Consider the following 26516-nt stretch of genomic DNA (forward strand, 5'->3'; position numbering starts at 1 on the left):
ACCCCAAATAAAACTAATTTACCAGTAACTCCAAATTCCACTGAAAGTAATGGAAGTCTTACCATGCACATCAGCAGGCGTCATGCAGGCCAAGCACCACATGCAACATTGATTTCTGCCTCCAGCAAGGGTCCACCTATGGGGGTCAGCAACTGGAGGGTGAAAGAAATGATGAAGGGCTCATTCATTTCCAGCCCCTCCATCATTTCTTGCCCAGTTCCTTGCAGGGGTAAGATGTGCAGTCTTTACTCCTTGCAGGACAGGGGGAGACCGTACACACTAGCCTTGCTCCCCTTGCCCAAATAGTGAAATAAAGACTGTTGAAGACAACGTACAGGGCTCTGACAATACAGCTAATTTCCTTTCTCATATATCATGAGCTGCAAAAATATATCCTGAAGAACATGAAAACCGGGGGAAATAAATGTTTTTTCCATTGACTTTATTTTTCATCTTAAATTTTAACAGAAATTGAGACTGCTTAAATGCTCTACACATCAAGGCAATCTTTATAAACATCATGTGACTTCCAGCTAAAATAGGAGAATCTGGCATCTGAAAAAGCTTCCCACCTCCTCAAAAGGCCTCTTTTCATGTTTCTGAAGGAAATCGAACATTACAACAGAGACTTTCAAAACCTGGGTGAAAAATAAAGTTAGCAACTTCAGGACATACATAATGATGGAGCTCCAGATATCTGTAACTCAGGTTTGGACTGTTTTAATATAGCTACAATGATTCAACAAAAGTACGTTGGAGATTTAAATGGTTTCTGAGGATTTCTATAGCAGGCAGAAAACAATCATAATATTCAAAAGGTGCTATTCTAAACAAATTGCTTCAGTGGAATTGTTACCTCCCTGCAAATTCTGTAAAGAGTCTTTGAATATTACTGTAGAGCCATTATTCGCATCATTTCATAGATTTCAATATATAGTTGGAAGAACACCTAACATATAGGAATCATACCTACCTTTATTAGAAAGAAAGTAAAGCAATCAAAGGACCATTCATTTCTTAGAGTGACTGCTCTGGAGCTGGGCCGATATTCAAATATTATGGGAATTTACTACTGATGTTCAAAATTAATAGCAAACATATATATATATATATATATATATATAAAAAATGCATTCACACTCACAGAGTAACTATAGTAAGCAAAATGGTTTGTTTTCTTAGGTATGTAATAATAGCATTGCATCAAATATTGTCAGACTCTGTAGATATAAACAGAATTTTATGGCCATCGATTGTTTATATACCATAGCACTGTAGAGTTGATGAGCGGGTCTTGCCTCGTGGTAGTGAAATCTCTGGGACCACTGCCACATCCACTGTGGATATCCTGTAGACCAATCTCCCATAATGATCAGATATGTATTTTGATAACTATGTTATACAAAGGATAATTTCTCCTTAAAAATCATCTTAAACCACCGTGTAAGATATTCCTTAAAAAACACAGTCAGAGATTTTGCAGTCGTCTTTCTATGCCTAGCAGCAAGGTAAGATATGCAACTGGCTCTTAGGAAGATCCAAAGTAATTCATCGTTACCTTTGTGAAAATATGTTGTTGTTGTTTTTTAAAATACGCATCATATTTTCCATCACATGCAATTGTAAATTGGGTACATAAATTATTTGTGCAAAATTACTTATTAATGCTATATACATAATCAGGAAAATTTTGGAAACCTCTGCTGTTTTTCAGGGGGTCGTCCTTACAAACTGAGTAAACATGTAAGCTGTTTTCCTACCAAAGGGAACTACTAGCTAAACTGGTTTGATGAGATTCATTGTCTATTTATGAAGTCTGCCTTAAATTGTGGAGGGCTGGTATTCTGTTTGTTTTGTAACAAGATGCACCAAGATCATCTTATACAAATGTGAAACGTGCTTACTCTGAGAAATTATTTGGGTTCTGAAATAGTTCATGCACTGAATCATGTTCAGCTAAAGAATTCAGAAAACCAAAATCTTACTTTTACCTTTAGTCAACCCCAAAACAAAACACCCATCTAGCTGGGATCCCTCTTTCAGTACTAAATTATAAGAACTTTGTCCTCCCGCAGCACTAAAAAGCACTAAAACTCAGTTTACTTAGGTGCCTCCTTGTCATACATCTGTAAATACACATTACAAAATTGGTAGGACTCCTTATTTGTTGATTTGCTTTTACAGTTTAAAAAAAAAAAAAAGTTGTAATACCTTCATATCCAAAAAACTTACAGTAATATTTGTACTTAACTACAGTATACAAAATATTTGCTGAAATATCCCTGTAGCACTACAAGCAATTAACATTTATAACTAAAAATTTTGTTAAGCTAAAATATCAGGAATCTACTTCTTCAGAAATAATCATTCCATCAACTAGAGGCCAAATTCTGCCTTCCCTTACAGCCACACAATTGCATTTGTTACCTGTTGTCAGAGCAGAATTTAGCCCCAAACCACATTTTTATCTAAATACATATATTTTCCTACAGAAAAAACCAAGCTATATCTTATCACTTCCCTTCTGAAGGGTAAATACTGATATTTGAAATACCTAAATTGTATTTACAGCTGTACAACACTGATGCCACATACTTGCAAAATACCGCTTGTACTCTATTAACATGGCGTAACTTGTACAATCCGCTTAAAAACTTGCCTTAATATAAAGAAAGAGCAGACAAGCTTAGACATTTTCTTTGTCAAATTCACAGACAAAATACATGGTAATATGACATGCAACATCATTCCATCCTCCAGATGCCACCATCTCCACACAGTCCTCTTCGTCATAAGCATTGTTGGGCTCCCCACTGCGCCATTTGTTGAAGGTCTGCATGGGCGATCTGTCAGAATAGACAAAATTTCCCTCTTTCTCTAGGTCGTTAATCCCAATGAAAACTCTGGTTAGCCCAGCTTGGTTGATGTACGAGGCAATCAGATTGTTGGCAGTCTCATCCTTGGGCATGCTCAGCGTTCCTCCTCTTCCATGGCAGTAGAGTTGGGCTTCCTTGTATCTTTTCTCTTCCTTCACCAGCAGATATATCTTATTATCTGTCTCACGCACACCAGCAACAGCTGCGGGGGAGGGCAGTGCTGAAAAGTGAGCACTCGCATTTCTATAAACCAAGTTACTGTACACCCCAAAATAGCTTCACAAGTCAGATGTGGAACAGTGACGTTTTCTATGAGCAATTACACTGGTAAAATGAGGGAACAAGAAAGGAAAATATTTATATAAAATTAACCTACCATTTTTTATGAATTTTAGTTCTGTCATCAGCTGGGCCACTTGGATATCCATTTCACCAATAGCCTTCCTTAGCTGGCTGCACTCACAGGGGATGCCTGTGAAATGATACAGACACACCAAAATCAAAAAGCTATCTAATTTCAATAATTATGTAAACAAAAGGTCCCGCCTGGCAGCCCTGAAGAGGGCTGTCTGGCAAATAACAGACAGAAACCTAGAGCCTTTGCTACCCTGCACCATTGCATGGTTCTCATGAGTGCCCTGGCCTATCCAGAACAGCTCAGTTCACGTCCCATGAAGCTTCAGCCTTGCATGATTAGTGCTAACCTAAACACAGACAGATATTCCCTGCAAAAAAAGATACAGATTTTTTTAAAACAAAAAACATTTGTCAAAATTTTTCATGTTGAGTAAAATTATTCTCTTCAGTCTTCTCCAAAGAGCACATTTTCCACAACAAAAATCTGTACAGCACATTGTTTGCCTGTTCCTCAGGAGGAACATAACACAGTAGATCCAAAAGGCTAATGTTCCAAACATGTAAAGCGCATAATTACCTGCAAAATGTAGTTCTGTACTTTTGAAAGTACAGAATTTACAGTACTTCTTCTAATAAAATAAGACAATAGAAAACCATCTATTAACCCAAATCTGTATTAGTTTGACAAAGATAATCTGAATGAGAATACTATGAGAGTGAGTTGTTATATCTGTGAGCTCAAATTTCAAAACAAGGATAAATTCCAGTTTCCGGTTCTGTGTGTAATTATTCAAATCTGCATTTGACCACCCAATTAGTCAGTTTAGCTGTCTAAGTCAGCCTAAGCCTAGGGTACTTATACCGCAAAACTGTGCTTGATGACTAGGTATATGGTACTCTGGCTCAAGAATTAGAGTGACAGATTATCTTCTTATGAGAAAAGTAATTGCTGTACCTCACCTTTGAAAGAACAAATTGGGTAAAATCTGAATCTGCTACTTTTGTACGGCTTACACTTCTTACACTAGGCTTTGACATTTTTCTCTGGAAGATCTGTATCCCTGGTAATCTCCTGCTTCTATAACAATAATCCATGGAGGGCCAGGCACTTCCAACTTTTTGTTGGCTGGAAGCCAGAGTGTGATATGCATACATGTCCCTTGGCAATGGTGATGAATGATACGGACAGTTGCACTTTAGTTCCTGCTAGTCTTCAGGAGTGATTATACCTCCGATAAGCTCTGAGACATTGCTTCAACAAATACACTACAAGTCCAGCAACTACTGTACCTTCAATAATTCTAAGTAATTCGAAAATATTGCAGTGAAATATTACAGTGCCTATACAAATATTACTCATTATTTCTCCCAGTATGTATTTTTGGTGATAATGCATGCACCTCGTAAAATCCTTCACATACACAAGGTGTGTGTCATGGATTACCTGGGTCACCATTAGGACCTGGTGGTCCTATGTCACCATTATCTCCTTTTTCACCTAAAGACAGGAAAAAGAATGTAAATCTAAGGCAGCTTTTTTGGTCAACAGTTCATTTAGCACATACTTATTTTTTCTGTAGTAACATTCAAATGTGGAAAGTAGAAATATGCCCAAGGAAAAATAAAGATTTTTCTGTCCTAGGTGTTCCACAACAGAGGCCAACCAAAGCTGTGAAACTTGAACACAAAGAACATGTACCAATATCCATTTTGTTTACATTCATGAACTTCACAGAACCAGTACGCTCAAACACTGCAGAGGGAAAAGGGCTGGATACGCTATGCTGGTGCCTAGATCTAGATTCATAACCTAGATGCTTAAGTAAACATTGGTTCAAATGACTTAAAGTCACATAGGAAGCCTATGGAGTATGCAAGATCAGAATTCAAGTCTTCTGGCTCTTAAAATTTGCCAGAATACAGTGCATTTTCCCATCTACTTCTTATAACTGTCCACACTTGTGTGATGGTGCACGAAGTTCTTTACTGAGCCTTAAACCAGGATTCTCACCCCGTTTTAAGGCTAAATATACTGGTGTCAGAGCGAAAGGTAACTGGCTGAGAGATCTCAGTCATCTGGCTGACTACAGTGTGAGAAACTCCCTATTATAGTAACCTCTGAGACTTATTTTTCAAGCCCTGTATTTTTCTCAACCATAAAAGATCACAGATTTTCCAACTGAAACATAAATGGAAAAACAATTTAACTAAGCGTACCTTTTGAACCAATAGGACCAATTTTTCCATGCCGTCCCATGCTGCCTTTCTGTCCTTTGTCCCCCATTTCTCCTACACGTAACAGAAAGACAAAAGACACAATGTAGTCTGATTCATTCAGATTCTAGTACAGATGGATCAATGGATTAAAGCTATCACAGAGTTGAGAAGACCTAAAGGATCCAAGACAGATCCAAGCACAACTGACAGTTTCATCTAACACAGTAGCTCTACAGTGAGGGCTGAATTTGGGCTTAATGGCTTATTTATACAACATAGACACTGTGGAAGCAGCCACATGCTCATTTTTTGCTCTTGCATTTGAAGATTACATTAATAAAAAATGAAAATTAATGGAAATCTTACATAAACATTTATACATATATATATCTATATACATGGGCACATGCACATGTTGATAAAAAGTCTGACTCAAGCCAGCAATGTAGAATTTTAAAGACAGTTCTACAGAATACCTCAAAGTGCCGTTGTAGCAAAGGAGCTGCTAAAAAATCATATTGCTCAGCTGTGTTTTTACAAGTAAAAGGCAACTATCCACCTCCTAAGGTCAATTGACATTGCCAACAAATCTGCATGAACCAGCCAGTCACCTATCTGTCTTCATGAGGCATACCCAGAAATCTAATATAAGACAGCTTGATTCACTTGCTTTGTCTGACTTTGACCTCTTTTCTATTAGTTGTACTTTCCTGTGTGATGCAAAGTGAATATTAGAATGGCTTCAGGGGAAAAAGAATTTGCACTAGAACAAGGCAGTTTCTTTTTCATCCCTGTCTTCACAAACCAAGCTGAAGCACTGCTAACAAAATGTGTGTCACAGTCCAAGTATAGGTGTCACTTAATAATAAAACAGATAAAGCATGCCTGTTACATCATATGCTTTTTCTGGATGACATTTCTCAAACATTATGAAAAATAATTATCTTAATGGTGTGAACCTGAGAGAGCTTTAGCCTGTAATAGCAAAGCCTCATTCAACCCCATGTCTACAGAGCTCATCTACAAGTTTAGAAGATAAGCAGTTGAAATGAATAAGCACTAGTCACCTAATATAGTAAATACATGAGGTTTACACGTGGCTGAAGGTTTTCGCTTAAACTAAGCTATTTATAGTCAATAAAGTCTACATAGTCCAAACTTGTCAGATTATTATTTCTAAACGATACTTCGGTTATGGTATTGGTTTAAAGATTTCCTGATTTGTTTTAGGTAGACTTTCTGAGACTTACGAAGTGAGCCCTGTTGTATCATTACACTCACTATGCAGTGAATGCGGCAGAATTTGCCTGATGCTGCAGCCCCAATGGCACAAGGAGCCTCAGGAAACAGTATCGCATCTCAGTGTACATTGGTGATACCCTTTTCTGGGTGCAACACCGGAGCAAACTAATGCTTTCCCATCAGATTTAGGCCTCTTTGTATCATAATTTCAAGGAGAAATCTGGCCTGGTGGCAGGGCAGCCGTACAGCTACATCATATAAGATAGGCTTCACACTGTACCATACAGTGTTAATGGAAAGCAGGTACGGAAGGACTACAGGGACGAGAAGCCAAATGCTTTCTGAGACTCCCATCCTGCAGAAACCCAAACCGAGGCTGCTTTAGGTAATAGTGATGCAGTATTTTCAATGATTGTTGAAAAGATTGTTTCCTTCCTCAAAGTAACAATTGTTATGCACTGTTCAGCTACACAGGAGCAAGGAATCAATAAGACAAGTTAGGAGGAAAATCTACCAAAGGGATCCAGCAACTAAACTTGTGTAAATTGTCATAGTTCAGTGTCAGTTGTGGATCTATGACAACTGAAGATCTGTTGCCCTCTGTTGTTACTACAACTGGACAAACAGTCACAAGTTTCCTCTATATATTTTTAAGAGCCAGATAATTTTAAGATCCATTTCATTATTACCTTTAACTTAAAAGTGCAATCAGTAGCAAGTTTCAGAATATAAACTGATCACCACTGGGCTAAGAGATGTCCTCTACATTACTCCATGAAGTCTCAAGTAACTGTCACTTGATGGCATGAGTCAAAAAGAAATAATTTCCTCTGAACTGAGAGAAGCCGAATGTGTATGGCTTTTTGGTCTAATTAATTACTGGCAAATCTTACAATCAATGGTTTTCCTTTGTTTCCAACAAGGATCAAATTCAGTCACTACTGGACATGGACTCAAATAGGAAATTTTACCAGAAACCAAAAATATTTTTCTCTTATGCTTTATATTCTGATTGGAAGAATGGAAATAATCCCTTCAGCTAGCTGAAGATCTACTTTCTGGAATTTAGCTTCACTTTCAGAACAGATTCGTGGCTTGCCTTAAAGATGCAAATCCTTTGGGCTGTGCAGGTTATAAAGGTACAGATGCCACCATTGGGTATTTATCCAATATAGATAGCATATCGAGAGGGAATTTCCTTGAAAATCTCTAAAGTGTCAGCTTGTAATGAGTTTATCAAGTTGCTCTGAAAGTGACCTGTCTTGCTTTGGATATTTATGAATTAGGATTACCATAACAGATTGTCAGATGTTTGAATGCTTTCTCTTTCCAGGTTGCTAGACCTGAAATTAATTAACCATATTGATCTAATGCATAAATAAAATACCATATATCAAATGATTTCACTTTCTTTCTCATAAATACTGCCCAGAAAACGAACTACTTCTCAGTAATAGCCAGTAATAGCTACGTGATCTGCTCAGAAGTAAAAGTGTGTTATCTCAAACAATGAAGACATACATTAAGTCTCCTGTGCTCATTAAAAGAACTGTTTGGATTTGGTTTTCTCTTACAGTGACTAACCCCTGCTTCTGCTCCAGGGGCTTGCTTATTCTGCTTCTTCTGCAGAATAAATCACAAGGTTTCAAGAGAGACCCATCTGCCTTGAGGGTTTCAAAAGTTTTAATACCTTTTGTAAAGTCCTTTTTAGTGTCCCTATGATTGCCAAAAATGCAGTCTAAAGAGTCTTAATGAAATCAGGAAGTGAGAGCTGGAAAGAAATTAGGACAATGAAAGACATTAAATCTCCATAGACCAAAAGTAGGAAATCTAACAGAAAGTTTGAATGGAGAATATGAAGTAAGTAATATGTCACCTCTCAAATGGAGGTGGGAAACACTGAAACCAATTATAGGAGACTTAAAGGATTTTGGAAGTAACTGAAGAGATGGAAACTAAATAATTTCCTTGGTGGCCTTTTCAGACCCACAAACAAGAGAAGAAATAAAATACCAGAGATGGATGGTGGGCTGCACCACAAGTCAAAAAATGAGGGCTTTAGCTCTGTGCAACAGTATAACTGGGGGTCTTCATACAGTATGCCAAATCTCTTCAGACAGCATTAATTGGAACAGACAGGAAGGTATAAAACTACTTAAAGAAAAAGGTGTCAAAAAGACAAACCCAGCAGAAACACAAAATCACCTTGTCACAGACAAATGGAATTGAATCGTGTTAAAGGAAAGACAGCAGTACTTAAGGATCTCGAACTTAAGAATTTGAAGACAAATCAGATAGAAATTCTTCATGATTTGACATAGCGGACATCACAGACACCTACCGAACAATGAAGGTAGAAGTGTACCAAACCAGAACAAAGGCCTCTTGACTTTAGTGCCATATTTGACAGCAAACTGCAGAGGACACTTAGAAAAATAATGTAAGATACAGACCAAAATTGCAATGTTTTCCCTCAGCGTACCTCCTTAGTCTCACAGCAGTCAGTATTCCCAATGCAAATAGTTAGCCTGACTAGAATGAGAACAGTATTTTTAAAGGAAATAATGATGTTATGGTATGGCAGTAATCTACATTCAGGACATCTAACTTTTTAAAACTATTAGCAAGTGAAAATCAGAAAATTCTGAATATACCAATAGACTACAGTACTGCTTGCAAAGGCAAGCATAAGGTCCTGCCCCTGGGAATAACCCCATGCACCAGTACAGGCTGAGGCTGGCCTGCTGGGAAGGACTTGGGAGTGCTGGTGGGCAGCAAGGTGCCCATGGGCCAGCAGTGTGCCCTGGTGGCCAAGAAGGCCAACGGGACCCTGGGGTGCATCAGGAGGAGTGTGGCCAGCAGGTGGAGGGAGGTGATCCTGCCCCTCTGCTCTGCCCTGGTGAGGCCGCATCTGGGGTGCTGTGTCCAGTGCTGGGCTCCCCAGTTCAAGAGAGACTGGGAACTGCTGGAAAGGGCCCAGCAGAGGGCTACAAGGATGATGGGGAGACTGGAGCATCTCCCTTATGAGGGAAGGCTGAGAGAGCTGGGCTTGTTTATCCTGGAGAAGAGAAGACAGAGGGGATCTTACCAATGCCTGCAGATGTCTCAAGGGCAGGTGCCAAGAGGATGGGGCTGGGCTCTTTTCAGTGGTGCCCAGTGACAGGACAAGGGGCAACGGGCACAAACTGCAACACAGGGAGTTCCACCTGAATGTGAGGAAGAACTTATTTCCTTTGAGCATGGCAGAGCCCTGGCACAGGCTGCCCAGGGAGGCTGTGGAGTCTCCTTCTCTGGAAGCATTCAAAACCTGCCTGGACACAATCCTGTGCAACCTGCTGTGGGTGACCCTGCTTTAGCAGGGGGTTGGACTAGATGATTCCAGAGGTGCCTTCCAACCCCGACCACTCTGTGATTCTGCTTTACGATAAATAACCTGAATTCTCCATACCACTGAAGGTTGGTAATTGACTAGGGACAGTGGTGACAACACAGTTATATCTTAAATGAACTAACAGTGGATAATCCCAGGTGGTATTTTATGTAGTTGGGGCAAATTAATTTCACCTAGCATTAGCCACCTGAAAGCTAGGTTTTTAGTTTAAGCTATATATCTAAGCTCCCTTGGTAGGCAATGGAGAAATAAACACCTCTTAGCAGCAATTCATCCCAGTCATGTTAGACAGGTATGTTAATGACAAAGTGAAACTTTGAAAGCTTTGCATAACAAAAAGCGGGGGGTGGGGGGGGTAGGGGGGGGTGGCGGGGAGGAGAAAGAGGAAACTATTATCAATCCATACTGACTAGAAATCAGAAAGGCTGGAAAATTTGCAAAGAAAACAAAAGATGGTAAGGAAAAAAAAAAAACAATCTAGGAAGGCAGCAGAGAAGTTTAAAGGATCTTAAAGTACATTCAAAACAAAAGAAATGGAAATAGTATGGTCCATTCCTGAATGGAGGAGTTTATATTCAGATGCACACAAATACAAATAACTACCCTTAGGAAGCATGTATCTTGTCAGAATTACATTTACAACATAACATCAAGCTTGTTCAGGCCACTGGTCACTCCAGCCCAAGATTTTGATTCCCACAGTGGAAGAGAAGGTGCAATACAGGGAGATCACGCAACTCCAGCCACAATCTGTAGTCCATTGCAGGTGGAGTTGCTGAAAGTCCCGCAGCGGTTTCAGTATGTGCCTCCTAGTTCCAGTGTGATGGGATCTGGGGATTCTGTGACCTTGATCATATCCTCCTTAGACTCCTCTGTACAGATGCAAGAGTCTCAATCTGTCCAGTTTCTCCTTATGAGGCAGCTCCTCCATCTTCTTCACGTTCCTGGTGCCCCTCTCTGACCTCTCATGTTCTTCTTGACAGACAGAGGCCAGAACCCCATTCACTACTTGAGACAGTGCACATCAGGCTTTTATACAGAGCAAAATCAGCTGCAAAAATGAGCTTCCTGTTTTGTCCTAGGTGTCTTTTCTGATGATGGGTAGCGTTTTGTTGGCTTTGGAGCTGCTGCTAATGACTTCAGAGCAGTTCTTGAGTTTTAAGTGACAGTTCTGGGGTTTGGCATCATGTAAGTATGATTAAATCATGCATCTCTAATGTCCCTAGGCAATATATTTATTTACGCTGAAGCCCATCTGCCATCTTTTTATCCACTCAGTTTAGCAGGGATTTTCTGAAAATCCTATTGAGTTCAGGTGGAATTCAAATCCAGTTTTGAACCAGATACCCACTTTGTGAATCCACAACTGCCAATGTCAGGACTTTTATATGGAATCCTGCCTGCAGTACTCCTTAGCGAGCAATAAATTCACGTAAAAGTTGACTCAGAAATGTAAAGGATTGATTGATTACATATTAATGAGCAATCAGTAATACTAAAATATAAATTAAGATATTATTACCTCTCTTTAGAATTTGATTCTACAAATGACTGAGCACTCTGGCTCCAATCCAGTTAAATTAATGAGTCTTCTCTCCCACTTAAGAGGCTATGCCTGTACTAGTAAACTAAATGCCTGGGACTGTTCCCTGGCAGTGAGAACTAGGTGGCCGAGAATGGTACACTCCACAATATTAAATTCTCTTAGTCTTCAATCCAGGATAATCACTTGCAAGCTGCTCATTAGCTCCCAAAATGTGCCCAAGAATCACCTGGGAAAGTGTTAGCTGGCAAATGCCACGATCACTGTGCTAACAGTGCAAAGGTAGAGACAGCTGAGTTCCAAGCCTAAGAATAGTAGGTGACTCTGCTTCACGTACCGTTATAATAACTGAGTATAAAAGAGGTATAACGTATAAAGGTTGAAATTAAAATACTCTAATGTACTCTTCCTTTGAAGAGTTCCAACAGTAAACTCACCCTATCCTCCTTATTTTGTTTGCCACAAGCAGAATCCATGCTACTCTGGGAATATTCACAGTGTTGTTATTGAAATAGCTGTGTGGAATTTGTACACATGGAAGCTATGGCCTCACAGATTGGGTCTTGATTCAGTTATACAGAGTTCACTCCCAACATGGGAAAGCACAGTACAGCAATCAGTGCAAGTGGAGAAAGTTACATCTATTAACTTCACACCCCAAAACTTGCACTGCAGTGCATGCTACTTTCATCTGAATCAGCCATTGTACTCAATCCAGTGCTCTATGCTTTACATGAGGCCAACACAGTTTTATATTCTGCTGACATGCTATGCATCATAATTGACCTATACGATTAATTAAAAGCAATGAGGAAAGTAAGTGGAATTTAACCTTAATCAGTGCCCAAAGACATCAAGACGTGTGATGTCACCCTGAAACATCAGGACAGAGAACCAGATTGGTTTCAGGTAAGCACCAAAACGTTTTAAAGTTTATCAGTTTCTAAACTACCAAAACCTCAAAATATCATGAGGAAAGGATATGATAAAAACATCTGCAGCACCTTCTAACCTTAAGGTGTTCATTTCAGGGCAAATATATCATAAGAAAACCATTTATTTTGTAAGTTACTTGTTCACTGATTATTACACACCTAAGGAGTTCAAAGAATCGAAGCACATTTTCCTCAGATGAACTTGCTTGAGAAATGAAACAAAGAAAGGGGAAAGGAAAAAAAATACTACTGTGATTTTGATAATGTAAATTAACAACAGAAGTAGGAAACTCTACAAATGTTGCAGGAGAATTACAGTTTCTCCCTCATGTAAACCATCACTTACTCAACTAGCAGAAAAATACAATGAAATTTAGCAGTTTCCATCAACAGAAGCCAAATATTAGCCCAACAAGACAGCAATTATCAGGCTTCAATAGAAATACAGGGGGTCAAACACATGTTAACACAGCAACTGAAGTTTAACAGGCTAATGCACAGAAACAGGGCTGCTGTGATCATCCATGTATGCTCTTAGAAAGGGCAAATGCAAAGTGAGGCAATTTCATCCATCCTTCATTATCCACTAAGTTATATGTTAAGTAGCTGGATCACGGGTCTAAGCTTTACACCAACTGAGGTTTTAAAATACTTGGCCAGCACTTTAAAAGACATCAGTGGTGTATGCCCATCAAGAGGTTAAAAACAGAAAAAATGCAAGCCCAAAAGCAGATCATGAATGGATATTATATGATCTGTCCAGTAAAAAGATAATTACCTAGTTATTTCTGAGAACATCACGAACAAAATATCAAACCCCAAATGATGCTCAGTTCTTATCCCTCCATAAATAAGATGAAAAACCTAACATGAAAAAAATGTCAGTGTGTTGGATATTTCAGTGTTATCGGCTTACATGATTTTTTCCAAGATAATTGCTGTATTTTATTTTTGCGTCAAAGTTCCAGCTTCTGGATAACCAAGGGGAAGACCCTTGGACTGCTCCAAGAGAATATACAGTTGAGTCACTCTCATTCAGCTTGAAAGTCTAGAAAAGTATTTATGCATGAGCTTAACTTCAGGTCTGGGCACTACACACTGTCTGTGGAGGTTAACTAGAGACTGAAAAGAAGACAATGTTTTTTCTAGGTCAAGGCTGGTTTATTCTTCTGTGTCCTTGCCATACGGTAGAAATTACATCTGTGAAGTCTGTTTGCTTATCCAGTCAACACTGTGACACTCAGAAAATACATTGGATATTGTACCGTGATGAAATCTGGCACCATTTTGGCCCAAATTGTTTTTAAGGCAACTATTGTTCTTTAGAGAAGCATTTGTGGAAAGGAGTTGATGAAGACAAATATCTACAAGATATACAGCATTAATGGGTTAGTTAATTAGAATTCACTTTAAACAGGAGCTCGTTTGTAGAAATTTCTTACTATGCTAAAATAAAGTTGTTTACCAAATATTCCAAGAATATACATTTGTCAAGTCAAATCTGGATGCATAAAGAGTAAAAAACATGTTACTACAGAAGCGGTTAAGAAATTTTGCCTGTGATTAACCTGAAAGCACTGCCTGGAAAAATACAGATATAGTATGCATTAATATTCAATTTTCTTTCATCTCTTTTCTGTTTCAAGTATGTTTTTCTTGCAGTGAATTTTCACTTCAGTGTTTCTTCTTTCAGTCTCATCAGAATTTTGGGCTTTTGGAGGTATGGAAAACTGGAAAGTTATCATTAGAGTTAATCAAGACTTCCTGATTATAATGATTTTCCAATAAATGCAATTTTGCAGTATAAAATGTATAAATTAAATGTTACACAATGGATCAGCCTGACTGAAAAAAAAAAATATTTCCACTTCTCAGATGGTCCACAACATTTGGAATTGATTTGATAAAATGCCAAGCTAGAGAAACATGCAAGACAGCACAACAGGAGAGGCTCTCAAGCTCCCCATGAGAAAGCAGTATGACCACATGCCCATCTCAAACACTTGTACAAAAATTATCACAGTCTGAGAAAAAAACGGGAAGAACTGAGAGACTGTTTAATGACATCAATTGCCCAGGTATGACAGGACAGCCAGAACAACAGGAGTGCTGCAGTGGATGGATATTGCTCTTTAGGAAGGACAGGCAGGGATGACAAGACAAGGGTTATGTTCTGGACAGTGGGCACCTTGAATGCATGGAGCTTTGCTTCCTAACAGACAACTGGTCTACTGAAAGCCTGTAAATCAGATTCAGAGGGGAGGCCAGCAAGGGGAACGTCATAGTGGGCATTCATTACAGACTGACTTGTCAAGAAGAGGGACTGGATGTGAAGAGTTCTTTTAACTGTCAGAGCTCCATAATCCGAGGCTAGCTACTTCAGCATCTTCTGAAAGAGCAGCACCATAAGGAGCAATCAATCCAGAAAGTGCATCAGGGACAATTATCTAATGCAAGTACTGGGTTTCCATCTGGAGATAATAGTCTTGACCTGTTATTCACACACCCTCTGGCTGTGGATATAATAGTCAACAGCAGCCTTGGCTGCAGTGACCATGACTGCCTTCATGAGATAACAGCATTCGAGATTCTGAGGGAAGTGAAGAAGGCAAGCAGGATAAAAGCCCTGGGCTTCTGGACTTCGGCTTGTTCTGGGAACTCATAGACAGGATCCCACTGGAGGCAGCTATGAAGTACAAAAGGGCCCAGAAAGAGCTTCTCAGTCTTAAGGAACAATTTCTTTAAAGCATAAGAACTACCCATTGCAATGTACAGGAAAATGAGCAGATTCTGCTGCAAGCAGGTCAGCTTGGCTGGGAACTGAGACCAAATGCAGAAAGGAAGCATGCAGGAGGTGGATACCAGGACAGGCTACCAAAGAGTAATATACGAGTATTCCCCAGGCACAAAGGGATGACGTAAGGACAAAGTGCAGCTGGAGCTGGCCTCCACTATGGGTATGAAAGACAACATGTAAGACAGTAAGTTAAGGCAGCAGTAAAAAAAAAAAAAAGAGAGAGACCAAGGATAACATGTGTGCTCTGCTCAGGAGGAAGGGAGCCTAGTGACAAAGGACACAGGACAGGCTAAGGTACTTAGTGCTTTCTTTGCCTTGGCAAGGTGTGCTCGCTGGCCTCCCAGTTCTTCATGTCTGGTAGCAAAGATTTGGGAAGGACATGCTACTCACAGTAGAGGACGACTGAGTTAGGAACTACTTCACCTGGATGCACACAGGTTCATGGCACTGGCCAGAAGGCATTCAAGGATGCTGAAAGGGCTAGCTGAGGCTGTTGCAAGGCTGCTGAAGCCTAATTAGCAGCTGATAATGAGTGCCATTCCTCAGGAACCAGTCCTTCATCAGAGACAGGGAGGAAGAAGTGGAAGGCTCCTCTGTGAGTCTCCCAGGAACCCCATGCTGGCAGGAGTGGTTGGTGTGCTGCAGGGCAGCACTGCCAGTCAGGAGAAGCTTGACAAATGGCAGGAATGTGTTGACAGGAATATCATGCATTCAGCCAGAAACTAAGTTCCTCACCTGTGATGCACTGATGAAGGCTGGCCAATGGCTGGCTAAAAAACTCATTTGCCTAAAAGGACCCAGAGATTCTTGGGCCCTGGTACAAGAGAAGCAAACTGGAGTCCAGCTGAAGATGGTTTTATGTAGCTTGGAGTAGAGGAAGGTACAGGGACTTAACTGCAGCCTTCCAATATCTACAAGTGGTTTGTAGAGAAGATGCAGCCTCCTCAGAGACCCACAGTGACAGGACAAGACACAATGATCACAAGCTACAAGAAAAAATTCAGTTGGCCCTAACAAAAAGGTCTTTCACATTGACACTAGTGAACAGACCAATCAAAAAGGATGTGTATGCTCCATCCTTGGAGATTTTCAAAAGTCTACTGGACCAGACCGTGAGCAACCTGATCTAATTTTAAGTCTGCCCTTTTTAAGAAGGAGATTGGACTACATGAGCTCTTTATGACCTCTTAACCTAAATTATTCTGTGGTACTTTAACTTCTCTTCATGCTGCATTACCTTGCAAAAGTTGAAATTTTAGTTCCAATATTTTTTATATGAGTTGTCCTTGAAGGGTACAACTCCGTAAGGGAAATACACTGGCTGAATACACACACCCCTCACGGGAGTTATAAATTTTTCAACGCATTGTAGGGGGAAGAGCTCTGGCTATGGATTTTGGTCCCAGGGAAAACTGCAGGTATCAGACTCCCATAATTGCCCGAAAGAACTATAGAACAGATCGTGCATCATCATAAGGAAGTGTAAATTACCACTGTGATTGCTTTGAAAGGAAGCTTGTAAATTCAGTTCAGTAAAAACTAACTAAATCCATCATTCCGATGACAGGAATGTCAAATATTTAATTTCAATATTGAAATAAAAGGTTTTGGCTACTCCTAATGTGAATTTTTCAGAATGTGCATCTCCTGGAAAACTTATGAAGGTCAAATTTCCTCCTTTCTTCAGGATAAAAACAAATGTGAAAAGACAGAATTTCCTGCAAGACAGAAATGCCGTGTTTTTCTCTAACTGTATAGCTGAATACTATTGAACACCATTCCACTCAAGCTCCAAATATTTTTTAACTACAATGCAAACAGCATTATCATCATATTTCCATAAATAATACTGAACTGCGATCCAAAAGAAGTGGAATCACTCATGGCCACCTCTGCCTATTATGGCCTACTGCCTGCCCTCAGCGGTTTTAATTAAGGTATTGTGAATGTTCACATTTACAAAAAAAGCAAATAAGAAAATTGAGCCTCATGTTTTTTTCCCTCTGCTCTAATAGGAGATATTCATTTGCAGAAGGCAAACTATGAAGAAGACATTATGATGCCTTTCTTCACAGAGACCTTTCTAAAAAATCAAGAAGGTTTTTTTTCCAAAATGAATCTTTTTGATCAGAAAACAATAGTTAGTCTACAAATAAGTGCATATGGTTGTACTGGTTTTGGCTAGGATAGAGTTAATTTTCTTCGTAGTAGCTGGTAGGGTACTATATTTTGGATTTGTGACCAAAACAGTGTTGATAACACAGGGACATTTTCTTTACTGCTGAGCTGCGCTTACGCAGCACCAAGGCTATGCTTTCTGCTTCTCACGCCACCCCACCAGCCAGTGGGCTGGGGGTGCACAAGAAGCTGGGATGGGACACAGCCGGGACAGCTGAACCCAGCTGACCAAAGGGATATTCCATACCAGATGATATCGTGCTCAGGAATAAAAGCTGGGGGAAGGAGGAGGAAACAGAGATGTTCAGAGCGATGGCGTTTGTCTTCCCAAGTAACCATTACATGGGATGGAGCCCTGTTTTCCTGGAGATGGCTGAACGCTGCCTGCAATGGGAATCAATGAATGAATTCCTTCTTTTGCTTTGCTTGCATGCAGTTTTTGCTTTACCTATTAAACCGTCTTTGTCTCAACCCACAAGTTTTCTCACTTTTACCGTTTCAGTTCTCTCCCCCATCCCACCACAGTGGTGTGAGCGAGCGGCAGGGTGGGGCTGGGCTAAAACACAACAATAGTACATGAAAATGTCCAAGGATGATTTAGTCACCCAGAAAAGGGAGAGAGGATCCCCATCTTCATTGCCTCACAAGAAAAGGCAGTATTTGGTCAGCAATGACTTTCAAAATATCTTCTTTAACAAAGATACCTTTTTCTCCTGGAGGCCCAACTCTGCCTGGACGACCTGGAGCACCTTTCTCCCCCTTTTCTCCAGCCTCTCCTGTTGATACAAAAGGAAAGAAAAAGAAGAATCATATTAAACCAGGACCATTTTCTGTTGGTGGCAGTGACAAGAGTGTCATTCTCCCCAGTGAAAATAAAAACCTACTATAACAAGAGCGGGGGGAAATAAAAGCAAATGCAACCTGGCTTAACAGCTTTACTTGATGCATGGAGAACAGAATTTTCCGCAATTGGCATAGACACCGACAAAACTAAGGTCAATACGTTACTGAAATCTCATACAATGGGTCTAGTTTTGTGGATGTTACTCACATTATCCACCTTCAAAAAGCCCAATGGTACTTCTGGGTCTGCATTCACCAAACACTTCCACAATATCTGCTAAGGAGATGCTTCAGTCTCAAGTGAAAATGGCTTAACTATAACCTCAATTTTTTTTTTTTAACTTTTTTTAAAGAAAAAGTGCTTATGCCATTTATGGAGGCCCATAGAAAGTCATTGTTACACCCATCATTTAGAGAATCATTTTTAGGCACGAAAAAGTATCTCCTAATCCATATTCTCAGTTATATACTCTGCCTTTCTCTGTGACATGAGCCACTGTACATTTTACTTACATGCACATGGTTCGTGGCATATTATTATATTCAGCATATTTAAACATCAGTTTCTGTAAATGTTTGCTTCCCTGATGCCTTTCATTGGAAATTTGGGGATGCTGAGCTTCTCCCCCTACCACTGTACTACTATTGTAGTTTGCCATTGATGTAAAATTAAAATCTCTTAAACAAACAGACATTTAATGATTTACATAGCCACCTTTACAAAAAAAAGATTTATATGAAGGAGAAGAAAGTTTTACGGCTTCCACAGAAAAGAAAACGCCAGGATATAAAAGTCAGAGCTAGCACAGCACACCTGATGCGCTAGCACTGTACTTCTACAGAGGACAGTAAGCATTAGCTACTCTCCAGGAAGCTGAATGGAGCCCCACAGCAGGAAAGGCAGTGGTTATCATGCACCCCTCAAGCTCTGCTCTCCGGCATAGCTGGGCGCTGAGGTTCAGAGAGGTACCATAGAGGTGACATGTGAAAACAAGCCACAACATGGCATGCTTCAAATATGCAGCCTCCAGCTCTCTCTCCTTATGGCAGACATAGGTGGCTGCGAGTTGAACTTGGCCCTCCATCTGTTATATATTCCTTCTTCAGGCTGCCAGCAGGCTCCAGACCATCTTCCCTGCCTTCAGACATGCAAAAATAGGCCATTCTCTGACCTTAATGAGGACAAACTTCACATAATCCCCAGTGAATTATATTGTTAGTACGAAACAGGCTATTATTTGGCACATTTGGGAACGTCACTTTTTCTATTATCAGGTAACCAATAGACTTTGTACGATTGCCTTTCCCCCCCTCAGGGCTGCTTATGAGTTCTTTGCTTCCCAAAGATAAATCCTGACAATGACTTTCCCCTGCTCTCTGGAGGCTGAGAGCAGGCTATTACAGCCTATTGCTTTACATGTTCTTCAGAGTGAAAGCTGTGCGTTAGGGATCAATAAAATAGATCACTCTTGCTTCAGGCCATTACACTTGCCTGCATTTATTCCTATAATAAGATGACACTGCATTCCTTAGCGTGGGTGTTTAAGAAACTTTTCCTGGGAGGAGATTACCCCATTACAGGCCCACCTACAGACCACTCTGCATGTTTTGTTATCAGCCGTTTTAAGCAGCGAGACTTTGGCCAAGAGGGAGCAATCAGTGGTCCAGTTCAGCTTGGCCATGTTTAAGTCTCTATTCTTGCTGTATGTACCCTGAGCACCGTGCAAGCTGAGGAAACAAAGCCTGTGCAGGTGTCACGGGCAACAAAAGGTTTATGTCAAGGAATTTCAATCAATCTCATTTATCACCAAGTAAGACTAACTTTTAACTTTTGATTCCTGAATTAGATAAAAAAACCCAACACAAATGAACTTAGAGAAAGACACCTCCGTGCCCTTCTTCTGGTCTCCAGCCCCTGTGCCGCTCATCACACTCGGTCACTTTGGAGCAGGAGGCTGGGATCGGTGCACCGTGGTCACTACCCAGCTGCTCCGGTGTCACCTCCTCCCACCAGCCACAGTCCCTTTGCATTCATACCTCCTGCTCAGTCTTCTCCTCTCCATCCCTTCCTGGATGGCTCTTTGCTCCAGCCTTACTGCATGAAGGAACACCTTCTTCCTCAGCACAGCACAGCTCTTGGCATGCAGTTGAGACAGAGCAAGATGTCCCCAGCAGTGCTGCACAGTGCTGTGATGACCCACACCCCCAAAAGAAATTTAGTCCGGTACCAAACTGAGCCACAGCAGAGTCGCAGGTATCGGGCACAACCCTGATAGTACTACAAGCTGCTTCTTTCATCATCTTTGAGAGATATCTTTCATAATTCAGATGATGTATCTTACTATTGCTGTTGATTTGTCTCCTTTTGTGAATTCTTTGGGACAGGATTATGGTTGTATCCTGCCTACCTTGAGCTATACCATCTACTGTAATGAAAATAGCATGCCAAATATTAACTGCATGAGCTATTAAGCATTCTTTGACTGGTGATAACTTTCTTCCATTACTCATATTCCCTGTGTAAGTAGACACATCAAGTGTGGGCGTAAAAAAACTGGGTTTATTTTATTTATGTAACAACAACGGTTTTACATGTTGTATGCCGTTGAGACTATCAAGACAATTCCTGCTTTAGATTCTAGAATGGAGACAAAACAAAGTGGTAAACCAAGATTTTAAGCTTTGAAGGCTTGTTCAGTGTTATTTTTTTCTCCACTATGTAACTTCAGTCTCATGTGCCTATCAAAAGGAGTCAGACTTTAGGAAGAATATGAGTGAGCAATGCAGCAAGGCTTCATCTTCCACACCTTCACACACAACACATTTTCCCATTATTAATAATCGGCTTTCTAAAACACGGATCAGTCTGCTGTTTGGATTCTCAGAGCCATGGTATTTTTCCCTTCTATATTTCATCTTACCCTTTTATATTGTTGAGGTTATTAAAAAAAAAAAAAAAAAAAATCAGTCCCTAAGACCTAAGCTGCTGACCTTAAACTCATTTGTGCCTTCTTCTATTCTTGGTGTCTTTACCGGCTTCCTTCATCTTCCATTTCTACCTCCATTCTCATCTCATCCCCCTTCCGATTCTTCCTTTTATTCTGTGGGGTCCTAATTGGCTTTGTGCCATTTTTTATTTTTTTTTTTTTAGTTTCCAGTCTCTCCACTCAGTCTCATTCTTTGTCCTTTTCTTTTCTCTTTTCCCTTTATCTCTTCCTGTTCTTCTAAAATTTCTCCATTACACTCCCCCACTTTTGGGTACCTTTGCCTGGTGTCTTTCTCCTTCACCACCCCATGTGGGTTCCACTTTCTGCACCACCTGTTAGGCTTAACCCTCTTCTCCTGTTTTTTCCCTTTCACACATACCATGGTGTCCCTCATTGCTTCCTTGAACCTATTTTTTCCAAATCCTGACAGGCTTGTGTCCAGCAGTGGTGTGGGGCTCTGTTCCTCCATCATTGGAGATGTTGCCAGCAGCCCAGCAGAGGAAGAGATGGGGCAGACCTAAAAGCCGCAGCGAGCAAATCCCACTGCGTGGGAGCCGAAATTTGGGCAGGCGGCCACATATATGCTCAGTTTAAATGAAGCCTTGGCCACTGAAATGGGTTGGAGTTACGCCAATGAGGGACAGCAGTATCTCATTACCAATTCTCGCAGCCAGTCCCCCTGACAGCGTAGCTGGAGCACTGATAGCTTTTTAGGGATTTCACATTCACTAGGGCTGTATCAGGCCATTTTGTGCTTCACTGAATTTTTACATCAATCTTTCTCACTTTTGCAAGGCTTACATCTCATGAAGCGGAATAAAATCATTAATACATGACAGTTTTCAGGCCCCTCTGTTGTTTCCTGGCTCAGGATTGCCTTATGACAAAAGGCCAGGGTCCTGCACTGTTTATAGGTTTTAAAAAACTGTTGTATGTAACAACAGTAATGGTCCTCATATAAAAATGGTAATCACAGATGTTAATTTTGTCTGATTACACGAATAAGGAAACTCGGGCAAAGAAGTTACACAGCTTGTCAAAGCCTGTCAGCTTCTTTAAAATGAAAAATCATTTCAAAGCTAAAATCCCCAGTGCTGTGGAGTCTGACCCTTTGACTGATCTTCTGTGTAACTTTAGACAACATATATTTAACTTGATTGTGCTCTCTGTGAATCACATCAACAGCACTACCTTATGCCTATTTCACAGCAAATATATTAAACAAATGAAACAACTTTACTCAAAGCTTAGTCAAACCTCAGAAGACCTGGATATAATGTTGTTCATTCTAACTGGAACATCTGCAGAAGGTGTAAATATTATTAAGACTTCCAAGGTCACTTATTGAAGTGGAAAAAAATAACAACACACACACAGATGGATAGATAGATATAGGTTCAGTTCAGGCATCCAAAACTGCATATATAATAACAAAACAGAAGACATTTTTTGGTCCTGAAGCCAACGGGCCAAGCGCAATCCACAGCCCTACAGCCCAATTCTCTCGCTTCCAGCAGAGGGCAACCACATCCAAACTGGGCAGCGTCTGCGGAAAGCAGCTCACACCACAGCCAAACCCGTGGCCAGGCTGCGCTCGCAATTTAACCGTATGAACAACTGCAAGACAGAACCGAGCCTTGCCCTCGCCAACCAAATAACCGGCACAGACAGCACCTGCAGTCCATACTATGGTCCTCAGGCAACCGGGTAAAGCCCAGGTTTCCACTAGATAACATTAGTGGCATCAATATTATTAGGTGAGTTTCTTGATACTACAATGCACAACTAACAGGAAAACTGGAAAGTTAGTTGAACAGCTCTTTAAAAGTGCTTTATTTTTATTATTAATAATAACAACAACAATAATAATAATGATAAACCTGTGGCTTTCATGTTGGGGTTTTTTTTTTTGTCCTTAGATAAAAAGTATTTCCCCATGCTCACAGGTGTTACACTCTGGTAGAAATACCATTGCCTTCATAATGGGAATTACTGTTATTGACTAAACAGGGCTGGGATTTCACACCCTAAAGGATGCTACTGCTTTAAAATGCTAATTCTTCCCACCTGTTGATTTCCTATCTAAGGTACATTTTTTTTGCTACTAAAAGATCAATAATTTATTATGCTATCTTTTTTGGTCAAGAGTTTGGAGGAATATTTTGCAAAAATGTTACTCTTGTCCACAGAAACTATAGAAATACCAAAAAACTAACTAATTTTTTATTTCTTCCAAAAGGCACTTGAACATTTAAAGATCAAGGGAAGACAAACATAAGACTAGAAAACTCAAAATACTTCCCATTACATTGCAAAATGGCAATGCAAACCTCTCCGGGCATAAACTAGGGCCTGATTATACAGTCTTTGGATATGTGCACCGCTCTCCAGTATAAACACAGAGAAAGCAAACAGGCAGTGTATCAGAGTAACAAGCACTACTGACCAGGAGCAAGCCTGGTAAACTTTAGCATGTATTCTCTGAATTGTGTTTCTCTTAACAGACTTAAGTTCATCTTATGGACCTTAAAACTCCATTTTTAAGACAGCTACAAACGGGACAAGGACAAACAAGAGGACAACCAAAAGGCACCTTCTTTGTCTCTGTTAGAAACTGTCGGTGGTGTAAACAAGCCTGTTAGAAAGAAAGATTAGTATTTGAATAATGGAGTAGGCTTCCACATTACCTTTTAGGCCTGGAACAAGAATTTGAACAGAGCAGGACTCCTCTGCAATATGTTGAGGATATCCAGACCTTAGCAGTGACAGGAAGGCAAGGCTAATTAGAGTCACCAAGAAAAACAGATCTCTCTTCATAATGAGCACTTACAGGTCACTGACTCCTAAACAAAAAAGAAATGAATAAACAGTTATAAGAATTCCAGAGACTTTCATCAGTTTCTGAACATAAGCAGCATCCTACTACAAAAACAATATATTTTTCCGTGCCATAACCCAGCACAAGTTGGACATGTGCAGGTCCTCCAAGCAGGTTTTGTGTTCCACAGACATACATGAAACATGCAGCAGTGCATTTAGCAGTTTATTTTGGTGTAAGACTGGGTGAGATAAAGCTCAGGAGAAATTTAGTTGAGAAGTATGAGGTTAAGAAATGTTAATAATAGGCAATTCTGTGTTCGGTGATTTCTCACTGGAGGCAGGGATCTCGAAAGGTCAAAGGAGAAAATACAGCACACAGGCTTGCACTGAGAGATGTCAGCACTAAGCTGCCACTTAGAAAGAGTGCATACTGCTCTAAAGAGGCAATTCAGTAGACTATGAGACCATCCTAAAGGCCTGAAATTTCACTTCCCATCTACCTGAGCAGTGAAATTGTGCCCAGCAAATTGTCTGATACAATAACCCTCACCTAAGACGTTGTAGGTGGAAGGCAGATAATATTTCACTCTATCATTCAATGAAGCTACATCAGAGTCTTCAATAAATTCTGAAAAGATTCACCTCTGAAATATACCCTTGTCTAAGCCTACAAGTGGAATGGCTTGCCTGATATTAGGCTGTGAAGAGATCTCAGAAAACAACAGTACAGAAATGGAGTTTGCGTGAAAGGACCATCAAAAGCCGATATTTAGAGGGTGTGCAGAAATACTCTTTGACAAAAGCATTATTTATGTACTTCTGATCTGTTCTCCCAGTCCCTCTTTCACCAAGGCTCTGTACTACACAAACAAGCTGAAAAGTCGTATTAGGGTTTCAAGAGAAATTACCTGTATATCATCCTTTATACCCACAATAGAGACATGTGCCTGTTACATCTAGAGCAAGAAGATTGGACTACATTACTCTCCACTCCCTGATTCCCTTCAAAAATAAGACAAATAGGATTAGGCACAGGTGTGGGGCCAGTACCTGGGTCTGTGCGTCTCAACATGCTCAAGGTCTAGGAGGGTGGATCTGTTATTTTGGGGGTGGCCTGAAGGCATAGCTGCCCTTCAGCAGGGACAGGATAATAAAGAGCTTCAAGGTAAGAATGAGCTGGTGAAGCGGAATCAAAAACTTCAGGGATGGAGCAAGAGGAAGGCAGACTGCCCTCCACGAGCAGAAAAATTCAGTTTGCCTATGCTATTAAAAAGCCTCAATCTAATTTTAAATTCCACCATCAATTCTGGTATGTTTAATAGATGTCTTAGCAGATAGACTCAGTAGATGACTTTGGAGTTGCAGGAACAAATTATCCCTCTGAACTGATGTCCAGTTTGCACTTCCATCATCTTCTAGAAGTTAAAATGAGTAGACTGCAACGCGGGGCAGGGGCGGGGGGGGGGGGGAGGTGGCGGGTATCAGATGGGAGCAGATTTTGTCTCCCTCCTCATGTGGGAAGGGCACTGCACAAGTTACAGGGGAGGTTGCTCTGCCTCATGCTGCCCTTGCTGTACCACCTGAGGCTGTGTCCCCACTGCAGGGCATATTGCTCCTCAGTATACCTCCCAGTTCTCACCGATCATCCAGATCTGGGGCACAGACTGGTGTATGCTGTGAGCCCCTTTTGACGCAAATCTCTTCCTCAGCTTTCCTTCCAAAGGAGAGCAAGGTGCAGCACAAGGACCATGCCTGAAAAAGGTGGGCTGTGTGCTTCGACCTGGGAAGAACTTGTGGGTCAGGGGATCTTGATACATAGTCTAATGGGCTAAGCAGGGCAAGAAAACCTAGGGAAAATGTCTGGTGCTAGGAAATCCTACCAAGGAACAGGGGAGGAACAGGGACTATCTGGAGATTTTCACAGCCACAGCATGCCACGCTCCGGTAACAGGACAGGAGTGAACTACTTCATAGACAAGCTTTGCCCACCAGAAAGGAGACCCACGAGCGTGTTGACCAGAAAAAGGAAGTTTCCACTAAGATATAATATAACAATTTTATTTTCAAGGCCTCTGTTTTAATTTCCTATTACCTTTTAGTCTAGCAGATGACAATATAGAAAATTGTACTAGAGATGCATTTTGTACCCTCGCCAACACTCCTGTCAGACTAAGTACAAGTGTCATTTACAAAGTCTCCTCTCATAGCTTAGCGTGCAGGTTCTGGAAGGACAGCACTCACTCATATATAAAGATGCTTACAGTATTTTTTTTCCCCCCTTTCAAGAGTGCTCAGTTCCCAAAATTTTGCTTATGTTACCACAACTAAGA

At 40.5% G+C, this 26516-nt stretch overlaps 1 protein-coding gene across 2 annotated transcripts in view; it reads right to left on the reverse strand.

Annotated features, from left to right (window-relative positions):
• Window positions 1–422: 422 nt before the first annotated feature.
• COLEC11 (collectin subfamily member 11) overlaps window positions 423–26516 on the reverse strand; it is a 41662-nt gene continuing 15568 nt past the window's right edge. The window contains exons 2-7 of one of the 2 annotated variants that reach the window (XM_037392470.1): window positions 24054–24209; window positions 18241–18312; window positions 5451–5522; window positions 4678–4731; window positions 3253–3348; window positions 423–3096 (exon numbers count right to left, since the gene is read on the reverse strand). In XM_037392470.1, coding sequence (XP_037248367.1) covers window positions 2687–3096; window positions 3253–3348; window positions 4678–4731; window positions 5451–5522; window positions 18241–18312; window positions 24054–24183 — 834 coding nt within the window. In that variant the 5' untranslated portion in view covers window positions 24184–24209 and the 3' untranslated portion in view covers window positions 423–2686. The remainder of the gene's footprint in view (window positions 3097–3252; window positions 3349–4677; window positions 4732–5450; window positions 5523–18240; window positions 18313–24053; window positions 24210–26516) is intronic. The other variant, XM_037392471.1, reaches the window with a different exon arrangement.

Source organism: Falco rusticolus, chromosome 6 (assembly GCF_015220075.1).
Source record: "Falco rusticolus isolate bFalRus1 chromosome 6, bFalRus1.pri, whole genome shotgun sequence".
Taxonomy (NCBI): Eukaryota; Metazoa; Chordata; class Aves; order Falconiformes; family Falconidae; genus Falco; species Falco rusticolus.